Genomic DNA, 25,991 nt, shown 5'->3' on the forward strand with positions numbered 1-25,991 from the left:
CGCGCGGTTGTTTACTTATATTAATACGTGGCTATAAAATATTCTAACTAAAACAACAAAAAAAAAAATTAAAAAACAAAAAATATATATATATAAAACCAAAAATATTGAACTATAGTTGTTGGAGTATATATATGTAGCTGTTGTTAGAATTTTATTACATAATAATCGTTTTTTAATAAAATAATAATAATAATTAATAATAATAATAATAATAATAATAATAATAATTATTATTATTATTATTGTTGTTGTTTTTTTTTTTTTTTTTTTTTTTTTTTTGTAATGATTTTCTCAAAAAAAAAAAAAAAAAAATCATGTGAGGAAGTTTAGGGAGCATTTTCAAAAAAAAAAAAAAAAAAAAAAAGTTTAGGGAGCAGTTGTGTGGTTTACTCTAGTTTGAGTCAAAAGTAAACTACTCCTCCCGTAAAACCCAAGCAAACATGTCCTGTCTTGGGTGGTACTCCATCCGATAACCCAAACACCTATATAATGTTGGTGTAGACCCTTATGTCTTTCGTTTATTCTTTAACACCTCAGTAACACAAACTTTGCGGAGAGAGAAAGCGAGTGCAAAGAAGCATTTAATAAATTAATCAATAATTCAATCAAATTTCAACACCACCAAATCACTTGTGAATTCGCCGGAAAATATGGTTATGATCAGAGTTCGCAGCCGTGACGGTGTCGAGAGGCTTACAATCGACAACCCTAACATTACAATCGCCGAACTCAAAACCCTAATTGAGTTACAGCTTCATGTACCACTCTCAAATCAAACAATATCGCTCCAACAGAATCTGTTGTTGGCCAAAACCCCCGCCGATCGATCGCGGTTTTCTGATATGGCCAATCCTGATATTCGATTGTCGTCTCTCGGTATCGGGCATGGATCCCTTATCTATTTATCGTATGATGGTGAGCGTGAGATTGTTGCTGCTGCTCGTCGTCCCAGTATAACTCCGGCAGGGTCTTTCGGGAAGAAGATGACAATGGATGATTTGATTGCGAAACAGATGAGGGTGACACGCCAGGAAGCGCCCCATTCACAGCTTGTGTCGTTTGATAGGGATGCTGCTAATGCTTTCCAGAGTTATGTGAATGAAACCCTAGCGTTTGCGGTGAAGCGAGGCGGGTTTATGTATGGGACCGTTTCGGAGGATGGGAAAGTGGAGGTGGATTTTATTTATGAGCCGCCGCAGATGGGGGAGGAGGAAAGGTTGCTGCTGATGAGGGATAATGAGGAAGAGAAGCTCGTCGATGCGATTGCCACCGGTTTGGGGATGAGAAAGGTTGGATTTATATTTACTCAGGCTATTGGGCAGGACAAGAAGGATTATACGATGTCGTATTTGGAGGTTGCTCAGGCTGTGGAGTTGCACGCTGAGAGTGGGTTGAAGGAGTGGGTCACAGCTTTAGTGAAGCTCAAGGTTAATGATGATGGTGTGGCTGATGTGCATTTTGAGGCCTTTCAGATGAGTGATATGTGTGTTCGCCTTTTTAAGGAAGATTGGTTTGATTTCGAGCGTGGCAAGGAGGGGGAAGAGGTTGATTCTAAGGTATCCCGTATGAAGAAGGATGTTGTTGTTGGTGGGAAGGATGTTAGAGAGGTGGATAATGATTTCTTCTTGGTTGTCGTCTCGATTTTCGATCATCAGGTTTTGCCTCTAACTCAATCCTGTTTTAAATTTTCTTTTACCAGTACATAATTCTTTGGTTGTTTACTTGCTATGATGAAGTTATTATCTTCCTGTATTTTCTTTTCTTTTAGTGTGAATAGTTATGTGTTATTCATTCTTATATGCAAAAAATCATATCTAACCATTTGGCATTATGAGATGTATAAGGTTAATGTATCACATATAAGTGGACAGGGAATCTGTGAATGTTTATGGTATCTAAAACTACATATGGTAATTATAGAAGCTTGTGAATATAATGAATATCCTTATTATAAGTTTTCAAGTGTTGTAATAATATTGGTTCAATATTTTAGAAAATGTCAAGGGAATCTATTTAATTTATCTTAGAAATTTTAAGGAACTTATAGGCATGTGGAGGTCAATGACAAAAGCAAACTACTAAGGGCCTGTTCTCTTGCGTTGAAATTCAATTCAGCTCAGTTCAGCTCAACTCCTAATTTCCTTCTCTTATAAAATGTTCATTTCAGTTCACTTCAGCTGAGTTCAGTCAATGAGAACAGGCCCTAAATATATGATCTGAAATTCTAAATTGTACAATAGCTTCACCTTAAAATTTCCTCTATATTTAGTACGAAGGCGATAAAAAAAATAATACTATATCTATGAGTTATAAATTAAATAACTTTATGTACTTGTGATGGTGGAAAAGGTTAGAATCTTGAGATAAAATTAGCACACTTAAATACTTCTAAAAACCTACAAATATAAAAGCTATGCACATATGCAAATACATTGGAATGAACTGAAAACCATAATTGAAAAAAAGGAAAGAAAAAGTATTAGTCTAATAATGGGAAAGAGCATTTAATATTTTGTGCACTATGATTGACCATAAGAGGGAACACCATAAAGATAATAAGATACATGCCTCATATTTTACTCGCAGGTGTCCGTTTACGAGTTTCTTTGTTAAAATATCATATCTTTGAAATATTCATGATGCTTGAGAAAATAGAAGAAAAATACAGGAAAAACGAGCTAATGTAAAATTGAATTTTGAAAAATAGAATACGGGAAAATCAACTCATAAAGGTGTCTATAAGAGTTTGCAGGAAAAACTATTGACAACTAACCTGTGTAATTGTGTTATGTAGACTCTTCATGTTACCTCACTTACCTGTCTCAAACACATAATTCAAACCAGAATTTCCTATTGTTTTTCCATACAATACCCTTGCAAAATTCACCTTTGTGGAGAAGAAAAGATTATATCTGCTCACTGTAACCTACCTAACCTTTGAACTCAGCTGATGCTAAATCAACCTATCACAAAGTTGTCAAATGACTATTATGGAGTTTGCTATGTGATGAAATGGAGGTGGATAGTGGGGTTGTGTTGAAGTGTGGAACTTTCTTATTTTAAAGATTTGTTGGGGGATTTTCAGGGGTGGGGGAAGTAGAAAGGTAAAAGCCTTGCCTTTTTATTTTTTGGTTAAAAAAAATTTATTTTTTACCTTTGAAAGAGTCAATAAGTGGGGAACTTAAGTTTGTTGCCAAGTTCAGTTTTTTTTCATCAAATTGTCTGAGGTTATATTTCATTATGTCTCACTGCAGTGGCATAATTTAATGTTTTCATCAAAAATTTTACATAATGATGAGGGTAATGTGGTGAATGTAAATTCTCTCTACCAAATTCACCCTCTTCTCTTTTATTAACAATCAACTTGAAAAGACTTCTTAGCTGGCTGGTGGCAAAATGTTCTGCATTATTGAGATCTGTGTTTAAATCATTCATGAAAACCATGTTAAACGGAAACGACATCATTGGTATTTGAGGTGAAATAAAGTCTTGAGAGCCAGAGTACTAGTGTTGATACCCCTACATGTAATATGGATTGAATTTGGCAATTTGCACTCACATACAATTAGACCTATAGAGTGAGTTGATTTCCATCATAATGGCTCATCTTGCCAGCTTCTCCATCGATAATAGAGGAGAGGTAAATTTAAGTGGGAAACCTACTCCATTTTCCTCTTAGTTTATCTTCTACTTGTATACTTTAAGGAACAAAGAGGTATGTCTTATACTAACCTCATGGGGTATAATACAACTTTCAACTTTTCCTTATATAACTCCCTCAACACTTATTCCCTTTTTAAAAAATCTTATGTCTTATCAACTCACAATTTTGAATTTTTGCATCTTTTACAACCAGAAAGGCAGAAAGTTACTCCCTCCGTTCCCATTTGTTTTTTATGTTTTCATTTTGGGTGTTCCTATTTATTCTTTACATTTAAGAATTTTCTATTTTAAGACATAAAATTTGGACTACTTTACCCTTACTTTATTTTTTATTATCTCATATTGCCCTCAATTTTGCATGTGATAGTGTACTTTTTCCAATTTTATATTAGATGGGTACTAATTTCAATGTTCATTATTACTTTCTCTCTCCTCTCTATTCAACCTTTTCTTTTTCATTATTTTTTGGTAATAATAGTCTCCGTTACCATCTCCCAATGATAACAAAAATGATTGCATGTACTCATTAATGGTGCAAGGTAAACAGTAGAAAAATAAAAAACATATTCAGTGACCTGGAGTGTTGAATACACTATTACTACCCCTAAAAAAATGCACTTTTTACCAAAGAACAATTGTTGTTACTTGTTAGATATATTTTAATCTGAAGCTAGTTTTGGTTCCTTGGCATAGTTTGAATATTAAAATATTTGTGCAATCAGCCAACTAGCATCATATTCTTTCATATCATATTTATCTTTCTTCTTCTTCTTATTTTTTTCCCAAAATGTTTTAATAAGAAAATGCATTGTTGCATCTTTAATTTGTAAATGAATTTGATAAACTTATTCATCTGCTTGCTAAGGGAAAGAGGAAGTGGCTAAAAAAAAATATTTTATAGTTTGAAGGAAAGAGGGTGAATAACTGAATATGATAGGGGTTGCTATTTTTGTTATGTAATAAAAAAGGGAACCTAGGGGAATGAAACATGAAGGATATGCATGTCATTATTTCTTGCTAACTTTTTTATATTAAATATTACTATAGATATAAATTAATTTTAAAATCTATGAATGCTGTTTCCCATGCACTAATTATTTTAAAGGAACGTGTCGTACACTTTGTACCAAACTTGTATCTGATACTTGTATTCATTTTGTCTAAACTGGTGAGATATATCCGCCTCCCTCATATCATGGCGGCTTGCTTATTGAACTCTAACTCTGAATGGAATTTTGTATAGTTATAGTCTAGATGTCCATCACCAGAAAGTTATTAGTTCATCAAGTCCTCCACTGGTTTAAGGACTAATTTTTCTTTTGGTACATGTCATAGAACCTCTGCGTAGGTTATTGGCTCTTTGTTTTACTAGCCTGTAAAAGTTTCTGAAATTATTGACTAGACTGGTCGAAAGAGATACATTACACCTTCAGGACCTAGAGGATTATACGCATGAAGTAGAACTTGTAATGTTTGTCTAGATTGATGACAAATGATATATGTCCAATCGAGAATGACTATATTGAATGGATGCTCTTTCAAATTGCGTGTTTAAGAGTGAGAGTTGTAATGACATGTTGAAATGAAACTTGTGTATTGATGTCTGCTTATGGTGGTATGCAGGGCCCGCTTTCATCAACATTCCCAATAGAGAACAGGAACTTTCCGGTCACAACAAAGGCTGTGAAGACTCACCTTGAGCGAACTAAATCTCTTCCGTTTGTGAAGAGAATATCTGATTTCCATTTGCTGCTCACCTTGGCTAGGTTTCTGGATATAAATGCCGATATTCCAGCGTTAACCCAGTGTGTACACTCACAGACAGCTGTCCCTGAAGGATACCAGCTTTTGATAGAGTCCATAGCAAATGCTGGTGTGTGATTTTCCCAGCAACAGAAGTTGGTTGCTTCATTCCACTGCACTAATCAAATGCTGTTTGCATGACGGTTAATGGGGCCCTTATTGAGACTGTCACCCTGTTATGCCTTAGTTGATGCAGAGTACAGTGGTTAATGGAGCAACTACGTGATCATCTGTGTTCCAAAACGGACCTTGATCCTGCACTGATGTCTCACTTTATTGTCGAGAGTGCCGTGTTTATAACTTTATGAATTTGAGGATCAGAAAAAGGTCTTTAAAAATTTGCAACAATGTTGCTTTAGATGTTGCACTTTCATGATGTCGTTGTATAAATTATATTTTATTGCGTTTACTTGCCATTGCACAATTTAGAATCAGGTAAATATAACATAGCAAAATTTCAGGGAACTGCATGTAGCATAACATTTGAAGAACTGGTTTTTTTAATTAAATATAAATTGTACCGTATTCACTGAAATGCTTTATCATAGATCTGTGGCAATTGTAGTTACCTAGCGTTGTCGGCCAGAGTTCACAACTGGATTGGACATCAGCGTCAACTTGTCTGAATGTAGGAGACTTAACAATACAAGTACTAGTAAAATCACTATCATCAACAAATAAATGGTCATAGCTTGCCTCATGTGCTTGACATTTTTTTGAAAACAAATACACTGGTAGTTTGGTATAAAATGGCAAACAAAACGAATTTAGAAAAATAAAATATTAAAGGGTTTCCTGAAATAGAGTAATAAAATGGAAAAAACTCAAGAGACCTCTCAAAATTATGAACCGACATAGGATGTTCTCATACCTGAAAGTGAGAACCTCTCAATTGGTTAGATCTTCCCTCTCCCGATCCCAGGAGATCCTGAGGTCGATTCTCACCCCGCCCTTGTGGCTCTCTAAACACCAAAAAAAAAAAAAAAAAAAAAGATCTCATACCTTGAATGAGATACTCAAGAGACCTCATAAAGATTTTTTGTTCTTTCATAAGTGGTCACAAGGTGTGGCTACACAAGACTAACTTTTTTTTATTTTTTTTATCAAGAATTATAAATTGCCATTAAATAGGTAGTTATGTGAGCTACAACGTATTACATCATAAATCATCCTAAATCATCCAATGACATGATCTATTCTCACATAAAATGAGTTTCACATTGAGAGTTTGAGACCCATTCTCATGTGAATGGGATCGCTTTTCCCTCATTGTGAACAAAATTGCTCAAAAATCTATCTAGCACTCGTATATCTAGTTCTTTCTACTACTACCACAAAAGTTGAGTTCAAAATGCAATAATCAATTAACATAATAACACAACCTATATGGCTGCATCAGTGGTCACGATAATTATTACTCCATATTCATTTATAAACAACCTTCATTATTCCTGCTAATCAAACCAGTTAACTAGGAAGGCAAAGATGTTGAAGATGTGCCGACATGTAATATTTGGTAAAGATAATCAAGCCAGCAGCAAGATGCAACAGTTTGCAATGAGAAGTGTCATCATTGGGACAATCTTGAAAGTGTCATTCGTAGTTTAGGTACTGTTAGGTCTGCATCTCCGAAACCATCCATGACAGCAACTGCTGATGGGAACTCTGCTCTGTATGTCAAGCTGAAATGAAAAATGAAATACACTCAGGTATGTCAAATCAGTAATGAGTCTAAATATACTTAACATTTCACAAAACTGTACTCAAACGACCAAATCTGAGAGTTGAGAAAGTTGTCTGAAGTTCTTAATTTCATTCCAAACTCTAAAATTCATAGCTTCGCATGTTTCCATATAATGGTTGAACTTTAACTTTTCAAGCATGTCAATGTAAATCTTTGAACAATAATATCTTAAGTTGTGCATATGTAAACTACTTAGTATTACTAGTATTATTTACTTAAAAGCAAACTTTAAATATTATTACACTGTTATTAAAACTGCATTACAACATTTTATAACTTCAACCAGTACAATGACGAAAATGACATCACTAAATATATTATTGAAGCATAGTAAAACCAACTTTATTGTTTTGACGTGTGGGTTGTTAAATTGTGGCTATGGAAACAATATTGTCGGTAAATGATTCGTGACAAATTCGTCAAATTCCACATTATGATTTTCATTAGGAAATCATTGTTATAAAAGGATTTATTTGTGGATGTTTAAGTTTTGGGATGAAAATCTAGACATGACTTATATAGGAGTGTGTCACACATGGGTCATTAAAGATCTTCTCCTATATCATTATTGTTGAAGTGATGTGTTGAAGAGACTACTCAATAACAACAACAATCACCACCACCATCCATCCTTCTTGGGCACGAGGACGATATCCCAATTCAGAAATCCCACCAAAGCCTTCATCCAAAAATGGGGTTTAGTTGCATCTCACATGAACCAAATAATCTCTGGTACTCACCAACCATGATCCTCTCACTAAGGGACTACTTATTGATTACTTCGTACTATAAAAACAAAAATGTGAAAAGTGTTTGAGTGACAAATGTTTATCTCATCCGGATTATAATTCCTTTTTGCCTCGTATTAGCATTCTTCACACCCAGTGATCAAGGTAGACCTTCAGATGTAAAACTCTCGTGGCCTGTGAGTCTAACTCCTTTTTGCCTGGTATTAGCATTCTTCACACCTCACGATAAAGCCTTAGTGCATACCCTGATTAGTGATGTTAACTTAGCAAAATTACAAGCATACTCACTGGGGAGCATGCTTAGACAGCAAATGTGTTTACTAAGGTCCTGTGTTCAAGCCAGTTCAATGAATTATTGTCCAATCTTGGCATGATTAATACCATGCCTAGTTGGAGGGAGGGTATTGAAGATATGAAAAATAGGAGGGGCAGTACACGTGGAGATGAAGGCAGTGCAAGTTCACATGATTTTTGCTGTAAACCATTGATAATTATTATTAGAAAATGGAAGTGTAAACACAAATTTAAAGACCGGGTAAGGTGGATTTTAAAGACTGCCAAAGTATGGCAGAATAGGTCTCTATATACAAATCATAAACCTTTATGACAGTTGGCAATTTAATTTTTAGAATTATTTTCAGATGTAGTTGTTTAAATGTACAAGTTACAACTTAAACAGGCTAATTTCCATTGGTTAAAAGGCTGAGAGGAATACGCAGCGTGCCTCGACTGGTTACGCTGACACTCCTATCGACAACGGCATTTATTTTAGGGAAATTATCAATGATACACTCTAGGTTTCGACATTTATCAACGATACGACTCATTAAACTTTCGTTATCAGCGGTACACCTAAACTTTTCCCTAATAAACTACAGTAACCTAAACGTTAATTGTGATTAGTCAACGCCGATTTTGGTCTGACTTGGCTTGACTAAAATGTCCCCCCCCCCACTCATTAAGAGTCCTTCCAAGCCCAACCAACATCATTAAATACAAAATTTTTTATCGTTCATCTCCATCTCCTTCTCCTGTTCTTCTTCTCTAAAACCCTAATTGACGCTCGAGCTTGGAGATTTAGCGATTCTTTGTGGATTTTAAAAGGTTGCTTACTTTTGTTTTGAATTTTGGCTTTTTTGGTTTAATTGTTAGGTTTAAGTTAACGTATGCATCTTTGTGTAGTTTGTTGGATTTTGAGTACAATTTGTAATTGTTGTTGGATTTTGCTCTGAATTATGCTCGATTTCCATATGATCATATTTGCGTGCTAAATTTTGTATTTTGTTAGATATAAAACTACATTTGTTTGGGAAATTGTGTTTGTGTTTGCATGGAACAATGCTACTTTTTAAATGTTTAACTTAGGTTTAAATTGAAAGAAAAAAGGGAGGGGAAATGGAAACGCAATATAAACAGGAAGGTCTATAAGTAGGGGAATTTTCACAAAAAGGGAGGGCAAAATGGAAGGGAAATTTGGAGGGAAATTGAATGGGAGGGGCAATCAGGTACTTTTACCCTCATAACCTTTAAAACGCTGTCAACTAATCATAATTAACGTTTGCTTAACGTTTAAGTTACTGTAGTTAATTAGGGAAAAGTTTAGGTGTACTGCTGATGATGAAAGTTTAATGAGGTGTATCATTGATAAAAGTCAACAACTGGAATGTATCATTGATAATTTCCCTTTATTTTATTTATTTTCACTTTCAGCAATCAAACGTGTTTTGAAGCTGCATCCTTCAATCGTTAAACAGAATTGACACAGAGATTATCCGTTAAATCTTATTTTATAAAATGGTTATCTTTATCCTAAACCATTCCTACTAACTAGAATTTGCTACCAAAGAGTATATGATAACCCACAGTCATGAGTATTTTCAATACAGGACATTAAGCCAAGAAAACACTATACCTGTTTCTGAGAACAATGCATGGCATGCCTGTAGACTCAGCAGCAGCAATTAAAGGTTGACTTCCAGTAACAAGCACACAATTGCAGACAGGTGCTTCTGCATTTTCAGCACCTGCTCGAAGTGCAGCCACAACCTCACGCAAACTGGTTAACACTCATCATATCAGAATAGCTAAGGAATCCAAAGGCGCTTTTTTTATTAGCACATGATAGCTAAGTACAATAGTTTTCATGTCAAACTTAAAAGAGAGAAGGAAAACCTAAACCCTTAGGAAAATAAAAAATTTTGATTGACACAGAAATCTGATGTTGCACACTCCACCGTCTTTGAAAGAGTGCCCACCTTGGACCTCAATGTCAAACTTTGAATGGTAATATGAAAAGAAAAAAAATGTAAATTCATCATGTAATATTACATTGTTAGACATAAATCAAATACACATGACTTTTTCATTAGAAAAATGAAATGCTACTACATTTGTGATTAGTAATGGTCAAATTTTTACACAAAAATCCAACATGGAGAAGCTTTCAAGGATCAAGAGAGGGTGTACCTATACTACACATGGATAACCGGATAAGTGAGTGTTAGGATGCACCAAATCCTCTCTACTCTCCATATTTTCCTCTATTCCAATATCCTACAATAAATACATTGTACTCTAGCTCCCAATGGGACACTCGTAATGTCACTTACGAGGGCCGATTTGAACATGGGAAAGAAATGTTTGCACTAATCGAGATTAAGCATCACTCTATTTGACTTGTTAGTTTGGGGTTTAGTATGTTCTATGCTAATTTTTTGACATTCGATTTATGCTCTACTTGCTTCTTTTGGAAAATTTTTAAATCTCTAGATAAATGATTTTATGAGGAAACCACTATCTTATTTCCTCTTGTTAGGACAATCAATAAGCTAGCTTAGGAGATTTCAATCAATCAAAGCCTTAATCCCATAAGCTAGCCGGGGGGATTTGATGGTGAATTTTTAATCCACTTTAAGTAGTGTATATATTTCGTTTTCATAGTCTTTATTCTTATTTAACCCCTTTTCTAACTCATTTTGATACAATAGTAGTGTCTTTAGTCTTTCCATCCTTGTGTGTTTGCTCGTGTTTGTAGGTGTAAAGGATGAGTTGTAGTTTTGATTAAGCTAAAGAATACCCAAAGAAGTGCCCACCATTAAACAAAGCGGGCACTCCTGTCTCCTTAGCCATGCTCCACCTAATGCCTGAGCTTCACTGATTCTTGTTGTGTTCAATTGACAATAGTCAATGCACATTCTCCAACTCCAACTCGACTCGTATTAGGATCATGTGATGCTTGTTATTTTCCACTACCGTCATACTACCCTTCTTAGGCACTAATTGAACCAGGGATACCCAATCACTATGAGCTATTGGGTATATGATCCACACATCAGTAGTTTGGAAACTTCCTTCCTCACAACTTTATTTAAGAAAGGGTTAACTTTCCTTTGCCTTTGTTTACACGGCTGAGCACTCTCCTTTAGATCGACTCTAAGCATACAAAGCACGGGACTAATACCTTTGATGCCATCAAGAGTATGGCCCAAAGCTTTACATTGCTTCCTCAAAACATTGAATGATGGGATAAGTGTCATTGGATTCAAGAAACACATACCTCAGGCAAATATTTAAAGTATACCTTTGGCGCTTCCTACTTGGTAGAGATCGTGGATGGTGAGCTCTTGAACATCCTCTTCCATCTTCTCATCTAGTTCCTTCTTATATGCACTTAGTGTTCACTTTGTATGTACTAAGGGGATCATTAGTATGATGCAAATGCATATGATAGAAATAATCCATTACGAAATCTATGACGTCAACTCGATGGCAATCACCACAAGAAAAATGTTGACGCAAGAGGATATTCATGATCGCTTGAAATGTTAATAGGGAATGTGGTGTGGTAAGATAGTTTTTTGCACATGAGGATGTTTGCTTATAGGATAATTGTTTTGATGTGGTTGGTGAATGTTTGTTAGGTATTCCATGAAGCGTTAATTGTATTGATGTGATGATGATGATGGGTTTGATGTATTTCCTTCTTTCTTGACATTGAAATTTAATTCTCCATAATCCAAATCCCCTTAATCCAAACTTGTGGATAGCTTCTTGTTCATTCTTTTTCTATTTGTTTATAGTTTTCGTTCTTTTGTTCTTGTTTACTAAGATAATTCTTTGTGTTTTCTAATCTTATTTTGTAGGATACAATTGAAAGCATAGATTGGATCCACAAGGTGTAATGCTTTTGTTACATTCATGGTTCCTCGTTTGCCTCTTACGTAGTGAGATTGTCCTTGGTTAGCCTTCTTTTCTTATTATTCTCTTTGTGTGAATGGCAACAACATATTTATCCCCTTAATTAGTGTGTGTCAATGAGTGTGTGTGTGTGTGTGTACATAGAGAGGAATTTTACAAAATAAATAAATAAATAAAAACCTTTCGGGTGTGCCAGTGTTGATATCAACGCGCAGCTTCAGCATGGATGCTACATCCTCAACAATCCTTTTTTTCTCTGCAGCAACTATTCAACAGCAGACCGCTAACACTTAAGCATGCAAACATCAAAAACTAATACATGAGATATAAATGGAGAAATCACCTGCTTTACTTGCTTCATTAGCAAGTTCCTCATCCAGACCCGAGAACTTTCCCAAACCAAGTATAAATTGCCCATACAAACTCTCCTCTATCTCTTTTTTCCCAATAACTTTTACCTTCAACATCCTTCCTGGGCCAAGCTTCTCAACAATTGCTCTAAGTCATAAGAAGACTAACTATCAACATTAGGGAGTCATAAACAGTAGGTCATGGTATTCAAATAACAGATTCATCATTTTCATTTCAAATGTGTAATTTTTGAACTACAATTGCGTACTCTTTTGGTTAACTTGAATATTTCTAAAATAAAGTTAAACAGTTTCTGCACTTGTAGCTCAGAACTTATTCACCCTAAAAATGATGAAACCAACTTAAAAATTATGCACCTTAGCAGAGAAATAATTTACCTACATTTCAAAAGTGTGTACACAAAGCAAGAGACATGCTAGGGGTGTTCACGATCTAGTTTGGTACGATTTGCCAACTAAACCAATTCGTAAAAATATGTTTTGAGGTTTTTTTAAACCAAATCACATAGCAAAAACTGATTTGGTGCAATGAGGGCCAATTAGTGGTTTAATCACATTTTTAAAAAATAAAAAAATAAATCCCACAAAGATAGCTTTTATAATAATTCTTTTTACATGGTGATGGTTATAAATTTATAATGGATGTATGGTAACTTTATCCTAAGTTACTCGGACCTTCATTTCACCTCAAGTACCCGTGTCAGACCCTCGCCACTTGGACATGGATATGACCCTCCGACACGTCATTCTATTCAATCATGGAAACTTTCCAATACATAGCCGGCTTGGACACTTATCTGTGTCGAATTGAGCAATTGATTCATCTTTCACAACAATTGTACAAACCATATTAGTGGTCTAAAATGGTTTGATTATTCATTTTGGTTTCATAAGGATGATTGTGTACTAATACTACCTTGGGTACACAGAAGTTTCGTCTTCAATAACACAAAAATGAACCATATTAGTGTTGTTGAAGATGAACCAATTTAAAGAGCCTAGGATTCCCCGGAAGATAGAGGCAAGATAAGCCAACCTACTATTCAGCCTTAGCGCAGACAGATCACTTGCGGCACACATGTTATATGCTTGATGATTCCAATGTGCTTTGATTTCATTTCTTCGCTTTCGGAGATTATCTTACTTTCATAACATCTGACGCTATATATGTTCAGATCATGTTTTTTAATATGAACAAGAGGAACAACGAGGGGGGTACTCCCCCCGAAAGACTGCGGATAGGGGTCAAATACCAAAATGAAGATCCAAGGCCTTCCCCCTCCCCTGATTATATTCCGGACAGGAGTGCTAGACTTAAGATCCAAGGCCTTCCCCCTCCCCTGATTCTATTGGCAAACGAGAAGGTCTAGCCCAGGTTTGGAACAAAACAGTCTTGCCGAAATCAGTAACAAGGGATAAGCAAAGTGAGAGTGTAACCATTATAAACTAAAAAGAATAACCATTATACTAGAACGAAGGCAGTGATCTACATTCATAAACTATGAATAAGCATGTACAAAGAATACAGCAAGAAAGTGAAACAAAAGTAATTAAACGGGGCATGGAGGGTGAGGTAAGGGGAAGCTAGAGAGATAGGGCTAACCAAGAAAAAGAACACAGTGAAGACTAGGTGAATACAAAACACTATTAAATTTGATGAAAGGGCAAGGATGATTAACTACGTGGTCTTCACTGAAATTTAATCTTCAACAACAATACAAAGTATAAGATCAAGTCATGAGCAAGCTGCTTGAAAACATTGAAAATTAATTGTAAGAAACTATACCTATCTAATTGGTAGACAAATCATATAGTTTGAAGTACCAAACATTGTGAATGTTCTTCTACAGTTGAATATACAGTTTCTAACGACTTTCCTTTTTTATCCGTTTTGTTCACTTAGCCTCATCGTCGTTTGGAATTTCATAATAATTGAAACACTTCCTTATTTGGTAAGGACCCGCTAATATTTTAATATTACTCTCTCCTACCAACCCCACTTATACTACTTATTTTATTATTTCTCTCTTCTATTTACAATTAATTATACTCCATTAACTTTACTTTATATTAATAAAATTTCTCCCGTAAAAATATATATATATATATATATATATATATATATATATATATATATATATATATATATATATATATATATATATATATATATATATATATATATATATATATATATAATTTCTCCTTTGGTCCCCATCCTATAACTCTCCTAAACCTTTGTGCCTTTCCTAGTGTTGCGATTATTATGAAACGAAGGGAGTACATCATTTTCAAAGTTTCTGGCATTGCTCTAAGAGTCTATGCACAATCTAGACAACAAAAATGACTTCTTGAAATATCAATCTTGACTCGATAAGCTCTTAAAGATTCCACAAAGCTTATAAAGAATGGAAAACAGACCTTGCTGTCTCTTCCCCAAACTTACTAGATGCTGTCAAAATAACAACGCATATTCCTTCGTCACATGCATCATCAATAAATCTGAAAAAAAAAATAAATAAATAAAACAAAACAAAACATATAAGGAACCAGAAAGAGTATTATCCTCTAAAAAGAAACATTAGGAGTTGCTTTCAAATCTCTAATTCACATATTCACATAACTTAAGCTAACATCTAGCATGGATTCATTATTTTGACATTCACTCAAAAGAATTTAAGATGTAATCAAAAGACTAAGATGCTTACTTTTCAACCCCAGGTCGTAAAGGTGTGTTCTTTGAACTCATAAATTCAGCCAACGCCTTCTTCTGTGAATTGTAAGCAAATATCATATTCAGCATGTGTTGCAATCAACATGAAATAATTATATATTAAGGGAGCAAATTAAAATATACATGAGCATAAGACTAACAGCATCTAGTGTTTCCCATGATAATAGGACAAAAAAATCCTTTGGCTCTTCAATTGTTATCATGACAACTGTATACTATATCTCATTATGTGTGAAGCTGAAAATTTTATCAAATACAAGTTATGAACTAACTCAAAACAACTAAGCCGTATGGTAAACTAAAAGTCACTTGATAAAAAAAAATAAATAAAATAAAAATGGCCGTATGATTACCTTAAAATTCCAAAAACTTAAGCTTAACTACTAGAGCACTTTGACAGATTTTGATAAATGGTAACAAAGACTTAAATTTTCCGATCTATTATGTTAAATACTAACTTTTAAAAAATATACATACAGTAGTATTATTACAGCATTGGAGCAATATCTTAAAACTCCTAATCTACTTTGATCAAATACTCCACCACTTCATTATGTTTTATTATCTCAATATAATTGAAGTGGAGGTGAAGGTGTCCACCTAGAAAAACTTATTTGCCCCTCATTGTTATTTAAACACTACTATAATAAACACTTTTCCCATAATAATTAAGATATCTCTTGCATTTAATTCACATGGCTCCAAAGAAGGCAAATCATCAAAATATAAATCATAAAAGTATTTCATCAATCAAATCCACGTGAATCACTCATTTAATATCGAAATGGAACATAGTCTCAACTTGTCAATAAACTAATTTCACTTTCGAGAAGACCTTAAAAGATGGATTAAGATCTGATTGCAGGCCTAAAAGTTATTATATCTAGATATATGATATTTATATTTTGAGAAATTTTACATGGTAACCTCCAAGAGTGAATGTTCTATTTGGACAAATCTTTTTTTAAGTTCTCTGTAGTGGCACTCTAGCTTCGTTTAACTCACTAAAGTGGCTTAATTGTCATTAAATCGACTAACCAACATTTAAATGGTCCATTATCTAACCTAAAGTAATTAAAAGACTAACATCCCTCAAATTAATCCTTCCTTCAAACAAACAAAAATAAACCCACCATCCCCCCACCCCCACCGGCCAGCCACCTCCTTTCTCCCTTGCCATTCAGAGGTGAGAAAAAGGGAGGGGAGATTTTTCGGTGGGGGAAGAGGTGCGGAAAATTTAGGGTTTAGTGAGAGGTTCGGGATCACCGGCAAGAGGAGAGGAGGGTTGGGGTAAAGGGAAAAGGGAGGGGGTGGGTCGCCGGCGGGGGTGGCAGGGCGGGGAAGATTGATAGTGGCTGGAAAAGGTGGCGATGGTGACTGGGAAGGAGAGTGGGGTGGTGGTGATTTTTCCTTTTTTTATTGCTTATAAAATAATTTAATTTTTTTTTATTAAAAAATAAACTAAGGTTACCATTTTAATTATAAAGCTTAGCCATAAAACTAAAAAAAAGGGCACTATGCTTAATTTTTCAAGTTTAGAGTGTCACTTGATAGAATTGGAAAAAGTTTGTCTACCAAATAAAATTTTTGTTTCTAGGAGGCCACCATATAGAAGTTCCCTTAAATTTATGGGGAATACCATGTTGCTTAGAAAACAACTAGTATGATCGTAAAATTAGATGTTAATATATCATACAATGTGATGTTAATTTTTATAATGTTTCATATCATGAAATAACAATGTGCTTCATAATTATCTCAACGCTTTTGAAATAACTTTAAAAATTTTCAAACTTCACACATTAACAAATGTATCACATGCATATACAGCTAACAATACAATTTACAACTAAGAGCTAATAATTTATAACATGTTTCGTCCATTGGAATAAAAATGTGTTAAATAATCAATCTCAGCGCATTTGAAAATAACTTTAAATAATTTTAAACCCTACAATTAGCACATGTATCACGTCTATATACGTCTTACATAACAATAAAGGAAAGAGAGGAATATATAATGCCAATTTTACAAGTGATATTTGAGTACCATTAACATTATCATTTCCTTAATTTTGATTTCCATAAATTTTACACACACATCGCGTGTGTAAAAAGCTAATATTATATACGTAGTATTACATCATATATGGAGCAAAGAGATTTAAAGTAACAATTATGGGCAACCTCATGAAACTTCAAGCAAATAGATCATATCCATTCATAAACATATGTAGGATAATAAAAGATAAAAAATAATTAAAAAAAATAATAAAAAAAAAAAAAAATTAAAAAAGCACCTTTTCCTGTAAAACACTTTTCATAAAGGTATCCTTATCACTGGTCGGCAGAGATGTAGGCCATCCAATCTGTCAAAAAAAAAAAAGGCATGAAATACAAATATAAGATAAAGTAAAAATTAGAAAAGGGGACAAACAGCTTAACCAGTAACCATGCCATATATGTTAAAGAGACAACCAAGAAACTTTATATCTGTATTAAGCACCCAAACTCTTGATGTCAAGCTTTTGATCTTCCTACGTACTCAATTCAATTTACTTAGAATAAAAAGGAAATTATTTTCACAGCACATATCCACTAACATATATTACTTGTAATGGAAAAAAATAATAATAATAATAATACAATAACAACAATTCCCAACATACCGCAGCTTATTTTTCATAACACATAACCACTCACAAATGATACATGCAATGACTTTAAGAAAGAAAGAATAGAACAACCTGAATATGAGAGAGCCAATGACAAGCTACAATGCCTCATAACTTGCTTTCCCACATCAACTTTGTAAAGCTACTACCCTCTTAACTAAAACTGATGAGTGGCATTTATGCCACGATCAAGAGCTCATTCTAATGGTTTTCCTCATACTTGTAGCTTGTTTGTACCCCTCTTTCTTACCTTTAGTTCTCTTTTCTTTTGTCCGTCTTCTTTTCTAGTTTTTCTCCTTTTTGTGTATTTTCTAGTTCAGTTTTGTCGATTGTGTTTTGTAGGAACCATGGCGTTAGAAGAAGGAAGCATTAAGCCAAGGCGAGAGCACACATGGTCTGTGCGGGCGCAGCCTGTGAGAAGGCGCGCAAAGGGGAGATTCAAGGAGTTGAGCAGGGGACTTTGTGCGACTTCCGTGCGCCCAATGTGCGAGCGCGCGTCCAGCTGTGCGGGCGCGCGCCCCTGTCAGAACCCGCACAGCCAAAGCTCAAGAACAAATCCAATCCAGAGAGTTTTGCACGCTTGCTGTGCGACAACCGTGAACAAAATAATATGAATTGTTGGGATCTTCAAATACTTAATTCGGTGAATGAAACCCCATAGGTGAACTGAATTCATTTATTTAAGTTCCTAGTTCAAAATCATTAATTCAATTAGTAAACTAGTATGTAAGATTGATTGATAGCGCAGTTAATCACATGGATACGTATGAATGATGCATGATTTAACTATTCTTGATATATTAGTGGATTCCTTTGACATGAGTGAAACATCGTATTCATTAGATGATTGTTTTAACTATGGGATATCAAAACGTCATGCCGTAAAAGGAGACTATCAAGGGTGTTTCCTTTGTTACTACAAAATTTGAGTGGAAGCTTTGGTTGTTACAAGGATTGGATTGAGTCTACCTATTTAATTAGGAAATTTGTCATGGGAGAATTTGAGAAAATGTATGGCCGTGCTCAAATAGATTACATAGTAATCATATGTTTGCAATTCCAACTCAAATTTCAAGAAATGAGATTAATGTGATCTCTGACATGTGATGCAATTATATTTCAAATTAACACAAATTGACTTAAGGAATTAGAATATTGTACACTTGTCTCATCAAAGTGGGAGATTGAAGGTTTTATGTCTTTTGTCAATTGCAATTACTAGATATATAAATGTATCAAATTATGGAGATAATTAAGTTCGTTCATTTGGGTCATCGTTTTATCATAGCTTGAGGTACTAACGGTCTTTGGGCTAGTAAAAAAGGTCAAAGCCCAATTGAACGGATCCTATAAGATCATACAAAGGGGCTAGATTGACCACAAGAAGAAGAGGCCCATGACGGGCCTTCTCCCTCTAGGTGGTCGTCCATATGAGGAGTCTTAAGGGGTTTGGGCTATGCTTCCTAGTCTAATTATAATATGATTATAAATAGACTAGGTGTCAAGGGTTGAACATAACATTCAATGATCAGTTCATCAAACCTTAATCCGCAAACACAAACCAACCCCTCTCTCACACGTCTCTTTCTCCTCCTTGCGTCGGTGGTAGTGCAAGGGGGGGTGGTGGTGGTTTGTGGTGGTCGATTGTCCGTAAAGGTGGTGATCGTGATGCATTCCTCCTTCATCCGACCAATATAGCATTGGTGGACGGCTCATTCAAATTCTGTGAGCTAATTACAGAAGCAACGCTTAGGGCTTTATTATCTCCCTAATTGATAGTCCATCGCATCGTGAAAATCACGCTTCAAAGGTACGAATTATGTGATTCTTTGTGTGTTATGATTGTAAATCCTTATTAGTTGTGTGAATATGATTCGTGAAATTCCACAATATAGACTCTATTTCCCTACAATCTATGTAGGTTTCTCTCAATTAAACCTAGTAGTGTATGTGTATCTAGGAATTAGTAGAGTGGTATCTTTGGAGTAGCCGACCGGCGTGGTGTATTTGGCTAATTCTATTCGACCCCTACTTAGTAAGGTGTCACAAATACTCACAGAAGGACCCTAAAGTCACTTCTTTGGGATAGCTAACAACACTTAGTGACCGCAAAGGGCAATGATTGACACCTCTACCATAATACCAATAGAGAGAAGGAGGGAAAAGCAAAAAGATAAGCATGTTGAAACTAAGGCGGCAAGGGAGATCTCTAAAGGTGGCAGTTCGCCGGTAACCTATGACATTGGTCAAAGTTTTTTTGGAGAGGAAAACTACCAATATTCCCAATGTATAAAAAGGCTAACGGTGGAATGAGGCGATGAAGGTCCTAGCGCGCCTAAGCGTTCCTTGGTCGCGCTTTGGTGCGCCTTTTTGAAGAAAAGCACACAATAAGAAAATTGCCAATGTGCGCCTCTATGAAGCAAAAAAACAAGGAGCTCTACCCTAATTGCCTAGTGCCTAGATGTGCCTAATGCGAGCCTTTAATTACACTGATCATGCCGACCTAAGGCATCCAGTTAAACAAGCATCTAAGGATATGGAATTAGCATATATTGCATCATTTGATAACTCAAATTGACAATTTATTAACTAATAATAAAATTCTTGATTTATCGACAATTTATTAACTAATATAAAAAAGTAGATAGCTTATATCAAGATTTAATAAATTATGAAATATTTATCAATCAACAATTGATAAACACAACAGTAACACAAATTCAATAGCTAATATCGATATAGCTAATATTGATATTTTAATAACTGATATAAACTAAGTATTAAGTACTCCCTCCGTTTTTAAATACTTGCTCCATTTCTCCATGCATGGAGTTTTAGGAGAAATTGGAGAAAGTAATAAAATATGGAGGTAGTGGGGTAGGTGGTAGAATAAAATATTGTAAAAAGCAAAAGAAATGGAGAGAATTGGAGGAGAGAGAACATAAAATTAATAAAATATGATTTATGTTGGGTCCACTAGATGAGAGAAACGAATTAAATATTGTAAAAGTATTCCGAATAAGGAAATAGAGCAAGTATTTAAAAACGGCCGAAAAAGAAAAGTGGAGCAACTATTAAAAACGGAGGCATGATACAAAAAAAAATAATAATAAATAAATAACTAATATCACCTATAATTGCTGCTATCAAAATTCCAGTAATTAATTTTAACTTTTAAACATGGTGTAAAAACAAAACTGCATCATTTTGGTTAGTTCATGTTGTAAGGGATTTTCAATTGGAAAATCTTCTTTTGCATCAAACTTTAAACTTCTTAGTTACGGCCGCCTCGAAAACAACGCCACACAAACCAAAAACCAGTTCGCTACAAGAGGATTATCACTTTATCTAAAACTTTTTAGAGCAGCACCACCACATACAAAATCAACACACATCGCATACAACACGTGCTCTTTTAAAGGAAGTGAGTATTACTAACCCGATTAAAATATAAAGCAAGCATTTTTTCTTCATCGCCAACACCCTTCCTGTCAATGGTACAATATTCTTGAGGAAATCCTGAATAATCTTTTTCATAAATCTTAAACAGCAGAAAAGTAGAGCACATTTATCTTGGATATGCACAGTTAAAAACTTAATTAACTTCAACTACCAACTCCGCATCCAAAGCCAGTTATATACAGTAGTGTCCCCCCCCCCCCCCCCCCCTCCTTCCCCCCTCCTTTATACCTGGTCCAGGGATTGGGAATCTGGGACAACTAACAGCAATTTGCTTCCTCTCCCTTCCCAGCACCAAAGACCACACCTTACTGCCTTACCATGACCAGCCATGCTACCCCCACGGCCCAGACACATTCCACCAAAAAAACTGAAGTAAAAACCAAAAGAAAGAGCAAGCTTATACCTTGAAAGGTCTGAATATATAGGCTCTGTCCATTTTGCACAGTCCAGTCCGAGCTTTTGAAAAGCTGACAAATATCAGTATAATAGGAAAGTGAGGATTTACATCACCAACTCAAAAAAACCAAGCTAATACTCTTAGTTGCCTCTTTCGCACCTACATTGAAGGCCTGCCGGTTCCCTGATCGATAAGCGTCAATGAGGACCCTGAAATAACGAAAGCAACCATTGTTGGTCAAATTTTGTACTTTGTTAATATCAGACAACCTGAGTCAGTTTTATCTTAACAATCACCGAAAACAAATTATGTCTATTGGCCTTATAATATGGGCCTTTTTCTCATATTCTTGTTAACGCTTTTCTGAATGACTTCAAGTTACTGTCATGCTAAAGCTTGCCTGTACAGTGGGGGCAGTCAACTATTGACCTTTGTTGACGTGTAATCATAAGTAGCTCTCACCAAATTAGTAATAAATATCATGTTTAAGGAATGTGGCTAGTCTTATGGGCGCATTTGACCATAAGATTTAGGCCAAGAGGGTGCTATCATGTTCACAACTCAAGCAGCAGTACTTACAGAACTAAATTGAGCTAAAATGGTTGTTTATGAGAGAAGGAAATTAGGAACTGAACTGATTGGAGCTAAACTGAAATGAATTGAAATTATGCTACACACAACAGGCCCTACCTCTTTGTACAAATGGTGCATCAAATTGTTGTACATGCAATTATACAAACTAAAGTGGAAAAATTATCAAGGTTACTCATTGCGGTATATATATATATATATATATATATATATATAGACATACACATATATAGACATACACACACACACACACACACACACACACACACACACACATATATATATATATATATATATATATATATATATATATATATATACATATATATATATACATATATATATATATATACACACACACACACACACACATATATATATATATATATATATGTGTGTGTGTGTGTGTGTGTGTGTGTGTGTGTGTGTGTGTATGTCTATATATGTGTATGTCTATATATATATATATATATATATAGGGGAGGGATCCGGTGAGAATAGGCTCATATGTGAAAATTCATACTTATATGAGAACTGATCTTAAATTTAGAACATACGAGTAAAAATTTAGAACATGTGACTCAAAAAAAAATTTAGAACATATGAGTAATAATTTAGAATATCAGTGTGAGTAATATGTTTAGAACTTCTGATTTAAGAATTAAAACAAGTGATTAAAAATTTATTAAATTTGCTTTATGAAATATTAAACATATGAGTAAAATTTAGAACATCTGATTGAAGATTATGAACATGTGAATAAAAATTTAGAACAAACTAATATAGAATATAGAAAGTGTGAGTATAAAATTTAGAATATACGAGTAAAAAAATTGAACATACGCTTTAAAATCTGGAACATACAATTAAAAATCTTATAACACACATTTTAAAATTTAGAACATATAAGTTAATATTTTGGAACAAGTTTTTTAAAATTTATGATATCAAACTTATCCAATTTATGATTTAGAACATGTGAGTACTAAATTAGAACATTTGATTTAATTTAGAACACGTAAGGAAAAGTTTAGAACATAAGATTTAAAATTTAGAACATAAGAGTTAAAATTTAGAACATTAAGAGTGTTCTCACATAAAAAAAATTCTCACATAAGAAAAATTTTCACCAGAGCCTCCCCCTATATATATATATTTTTCTTATGTGAGAACACTTTTTATGTTCTAAATTTTTACTCGCATGTTCTAAATTTTTACTCTTATGTTCTGAATTTTAAATATGATGTTCTAAACTTTTTCCCAAGTGTTCTAAATTAAATCAAATGTTCTATATTAATACTCACATGTTCTAAACCATAAATTAGTTAAGTTAGATGTTATAAATTTGAATGACTTATTCCAAAATTTTAACTTTTTTGTTCTAAAATTTAACTTTATTGTGTGTTTTAAGGTTTTTAGTTATATGTTCTAAATTTGAAAGTATATGTTCCAATTTTTACTTGTATGTTCTAAATTTTTACTTATATGTTCTAAATTTTTTATTGACATGTTCTAAGTTATAAATCAGATGTTCTAAATTTTACTCATATGTTCTGAATTTCATAAAGCAGATTTTTAAAATTTTTACTCACATGTTCTAATTCTTGAATCAGAAGTTCTAATTCTTAAATTAGATGTTTCAAATTATTACTCATACATATGTTCAAAATTATTACTCAAATGCTCTAAATTTAAATTTGAGGTCGCATGTTCTAAAATTTACTCGTATGTTCTAAATTTTTACTCACGTGTTCTAAATTATAGATCAGTTCTCATATAAGTATGAATTCTCACATATGGACCTATTATATATATATAGGGGAAGGCTCTCGTGAGAATTTTTCTTATGTGAGAATTTTTCATATGTGAGAACACTCTTTATGTTCTAAATTTTTACTCATATGTTCTAAATTTTAAATTTGATGTTCTAAACTTTTTTTGAGGTGTTCTAAATTAAATCAAATTTTCTAATTTAGTACTCACATGTTCTAAACCATAAATTAGTTAAGTTTGATGTCATAAATTTTAAATAACTTGTTCCAAAATTTTAACTTATGTGTTCTAAATTTTAAAACATATGTGTTCTAAGAATTTTAATTATATGTTCCAGATTTCAAAGCATATGTTTTATTTTTTTACTCGTATGTTCTAAATACTTTACTCACACTTTCTATATTCTATATTAGTTTGTTCTAAATTTTTATTCATATGTTTATAATCTTAAATCAGATGTTCTAAAATTTTATTCACTTGTTCGTAATCTTAAATTAAATGTCTAAATTTTACTAGTATGTTTAAAATTTCATAAAGCAAAATTTTCTAAATTTTTAATCACTTGTTCTAATTCTTAAATCAGATGTTCTAAACTTATTACTCACACAAATGTTCTAAATTATTACTCATATGTTCAAAATTTTAATTTGAGTCACATGTTCTAAATTTTAACTCGCATGTTCTAAATTTTTATTCACATGTTCTAAATTTTTACTCACATGTTCTAAATTTTAAATCAGTTCTCATATAAGTATGAATTCTCACATATGAAGCTATTCTCACCGGATCCCTCCCCTATGTATATATATATGTATGTAAGTATATATATAATGAATATAGTGGGAAGAAAATATTTGTATCTGGTAATGATCAGCCCACAGTCCCACACTACCAAAACACTACAACTGCTGTAGCTCTGTAATCACTCTTCTTATTTTCCATTTGTTCATTTCATGATTTCATCGGCAACCCAAATACTAAAATCCAATAATTCACATAATCGAACTCTTACCAAACCATAGCAAAATCAAAAATGAAAAATTCAGAATTACGGAAGTGATAATTCATCAATTTCAAGACAATCTCTAAACAAACAGTAGCAAAATTTAAAATGAGTACTAAAAAAAAAATTACCCATCAACTTCAAGAAGAACAGCAATTCGATGAGATGAGGCGTCATCAGTAGAGCTCTGAAGGGAATTATAAGAGACTAATCGTTGGGAGAATCGACCTTTGAGACGTAAATTGAAGCCACTGAGATGAACAGATGAAATTGACGGCCGAGAATGACGATGTTTAGTGGAAACATTTTGAGAGAAATCGCCATTGATTGATGATTTAATGAAGGACAAATAGCGTAAAGTTGGAGTTGCAGTGACCACCTCCATTGATGAGCGCCAAGAAAATTTGGTTGGATTCTTGAGTCCGCAATCTACGCTACAATTTTACCGCTGGCTTGCCGTGGATTAGAGTACCAAACTACCAACTAGGTTAGAAGCATATTAAATCTAAATTTTATAATTTGTACATTTTAAAAAAGAAGAATAAATATAAGGAAAATTTCACATTTGCTACAAGGGAAAGCACCCGTTTTCATATTTGTTACCCCTTTAATTTTTTATTTTATATTACTACCACCTAAATCAGAGTTTTTTAAAAATTACTACCACTTGACAAATACCGTTACTATTTCCGTTGCCACCACCCAACCACCTTCCAGCCACCACTCCTTCCCACCCACCACTTCTTCTCACCCACCAGCTGTCAATCCACCGCCGTTGTTCAACATCAAACCACCGTAACCACCACTCACCGTCCAGCCAGCCGTC

General features: G+C 33.9%; 2 protein-coding genes across 3 annotated transcripts; one reads left to right on the forward strand and one right to left on the reverse strand.

Moving 5' to 3' along the window:
- The first annotated feature begins 507 nt into the window (after positions 1–507).
- LOC145612282 (NPL4-like protein B) lies at positions 508–5,934 on the forward strand. Its single transcript, XM_081667656.1, has 2 exons — positions 508–1,658; positions 5,290–5,934. The coding sequence occupies exons 1-2, from the start codon at positions 654–656 to the stop codon at positions 5,545–5,547; spliced, it is 1,263 nt and encodes a 420-aa protein (XP_081523782.1). The 5' UTR covers positions 508–653; the 3' UTR covers positions 5,548–5,934.
- A 606-nt stretch (positions 5,935–6,540) lies between these two features.
- Positions 6,541–25,654, reverse strand: LOC145610334 (CBBY-like protein). Of its 2 annotated transcripts, XM_081665661.1 has the most exons (11): positions 25,297–25,648; positions 21,958–22,007; positions 21,805–21,868; positions 21,379–21,427; positions 17,565–17,633; positions 15,239–15,300; positions 14,952–15,032; positions 12,503–12,657; positions 12,340–12,424; positions 9,875–10,018; positions 6,541–7,151 (listed from the first exon to the last, which is right to left on the reverse strand). In XM_081665661.1, the coding sequence occupies exons 1-11, from the start codon at positions 25,548–25,550 to the stop codon at positions 7,040–7,042; spliced, it is 1,125 nt and encodes a 374-aa protein (XP_081521787.1). In that variant the 5' UTR covers positions 25,551–25,648; the 3' UTR covers positions 6,541–7,039. The 2 variants fall into 2 exon arrangements, with proteins under 2 accessions (XP_081521787.1, XP_081521789.1); XM_081665663.1 differs by lacking the exon at positions 9,875–10,018 and having other exon boundaries at positions 25,297–25,654.
- Between the last annotated feature and the right edge of the window lie 337 nt (positions 25,655–25,991).

Source organism: Chenopodium album, chromosome 24, assembly GCF_948465745.1.
Source record: "Chenopodium album chromosome 24, dcCheAlbu1.1, whole genome shotgun sequence".
NCBI classification, from domain to species: domain Eukaryota; kingdom Viridiplantae; phylum Streptophyta; class Magnoliopsida; order Caryophyllales; family Amaranthaceae; genus Chenopodium; species Chenopodium album.

Coding starts and splice junctions, on each gene's coding strand:
- LOC145610334 (XM_081665661.1), bottom strand. CDS start 25,550: ATGGAGGTGGTCACTGCAACTCCAACTTTACGCTATTTGTCCTTCATT. Junction 15,033..15,238: donor TTACGACCTGGGGTTGAAAA/GTAAGCATCTTA, acceptor TTTTTTTTTCAG/ATTTATTGATGATGCATGTG. Junction 7,152..9,874: donor TGCATTGTTCTCAGAAACAG/GTATAGTGTTTT, acceptor TTTTCATTTCAG/CTTGACATACAGAGCAGAGT.
- LOC145612282 (XM_081667656.1), top strand. CDS start 654: ATGGTTATGATCAGAGTTCGCAGCCGTGACGGTGTCGAGAGGCTTACA. Junction 1,659..5,289: donor TCTCGATTTTCGATCATCAG/GTTTTGCCTCTA, acceptor GGTGGTATGCAG/GGCCCGCTTTCATCAACATT.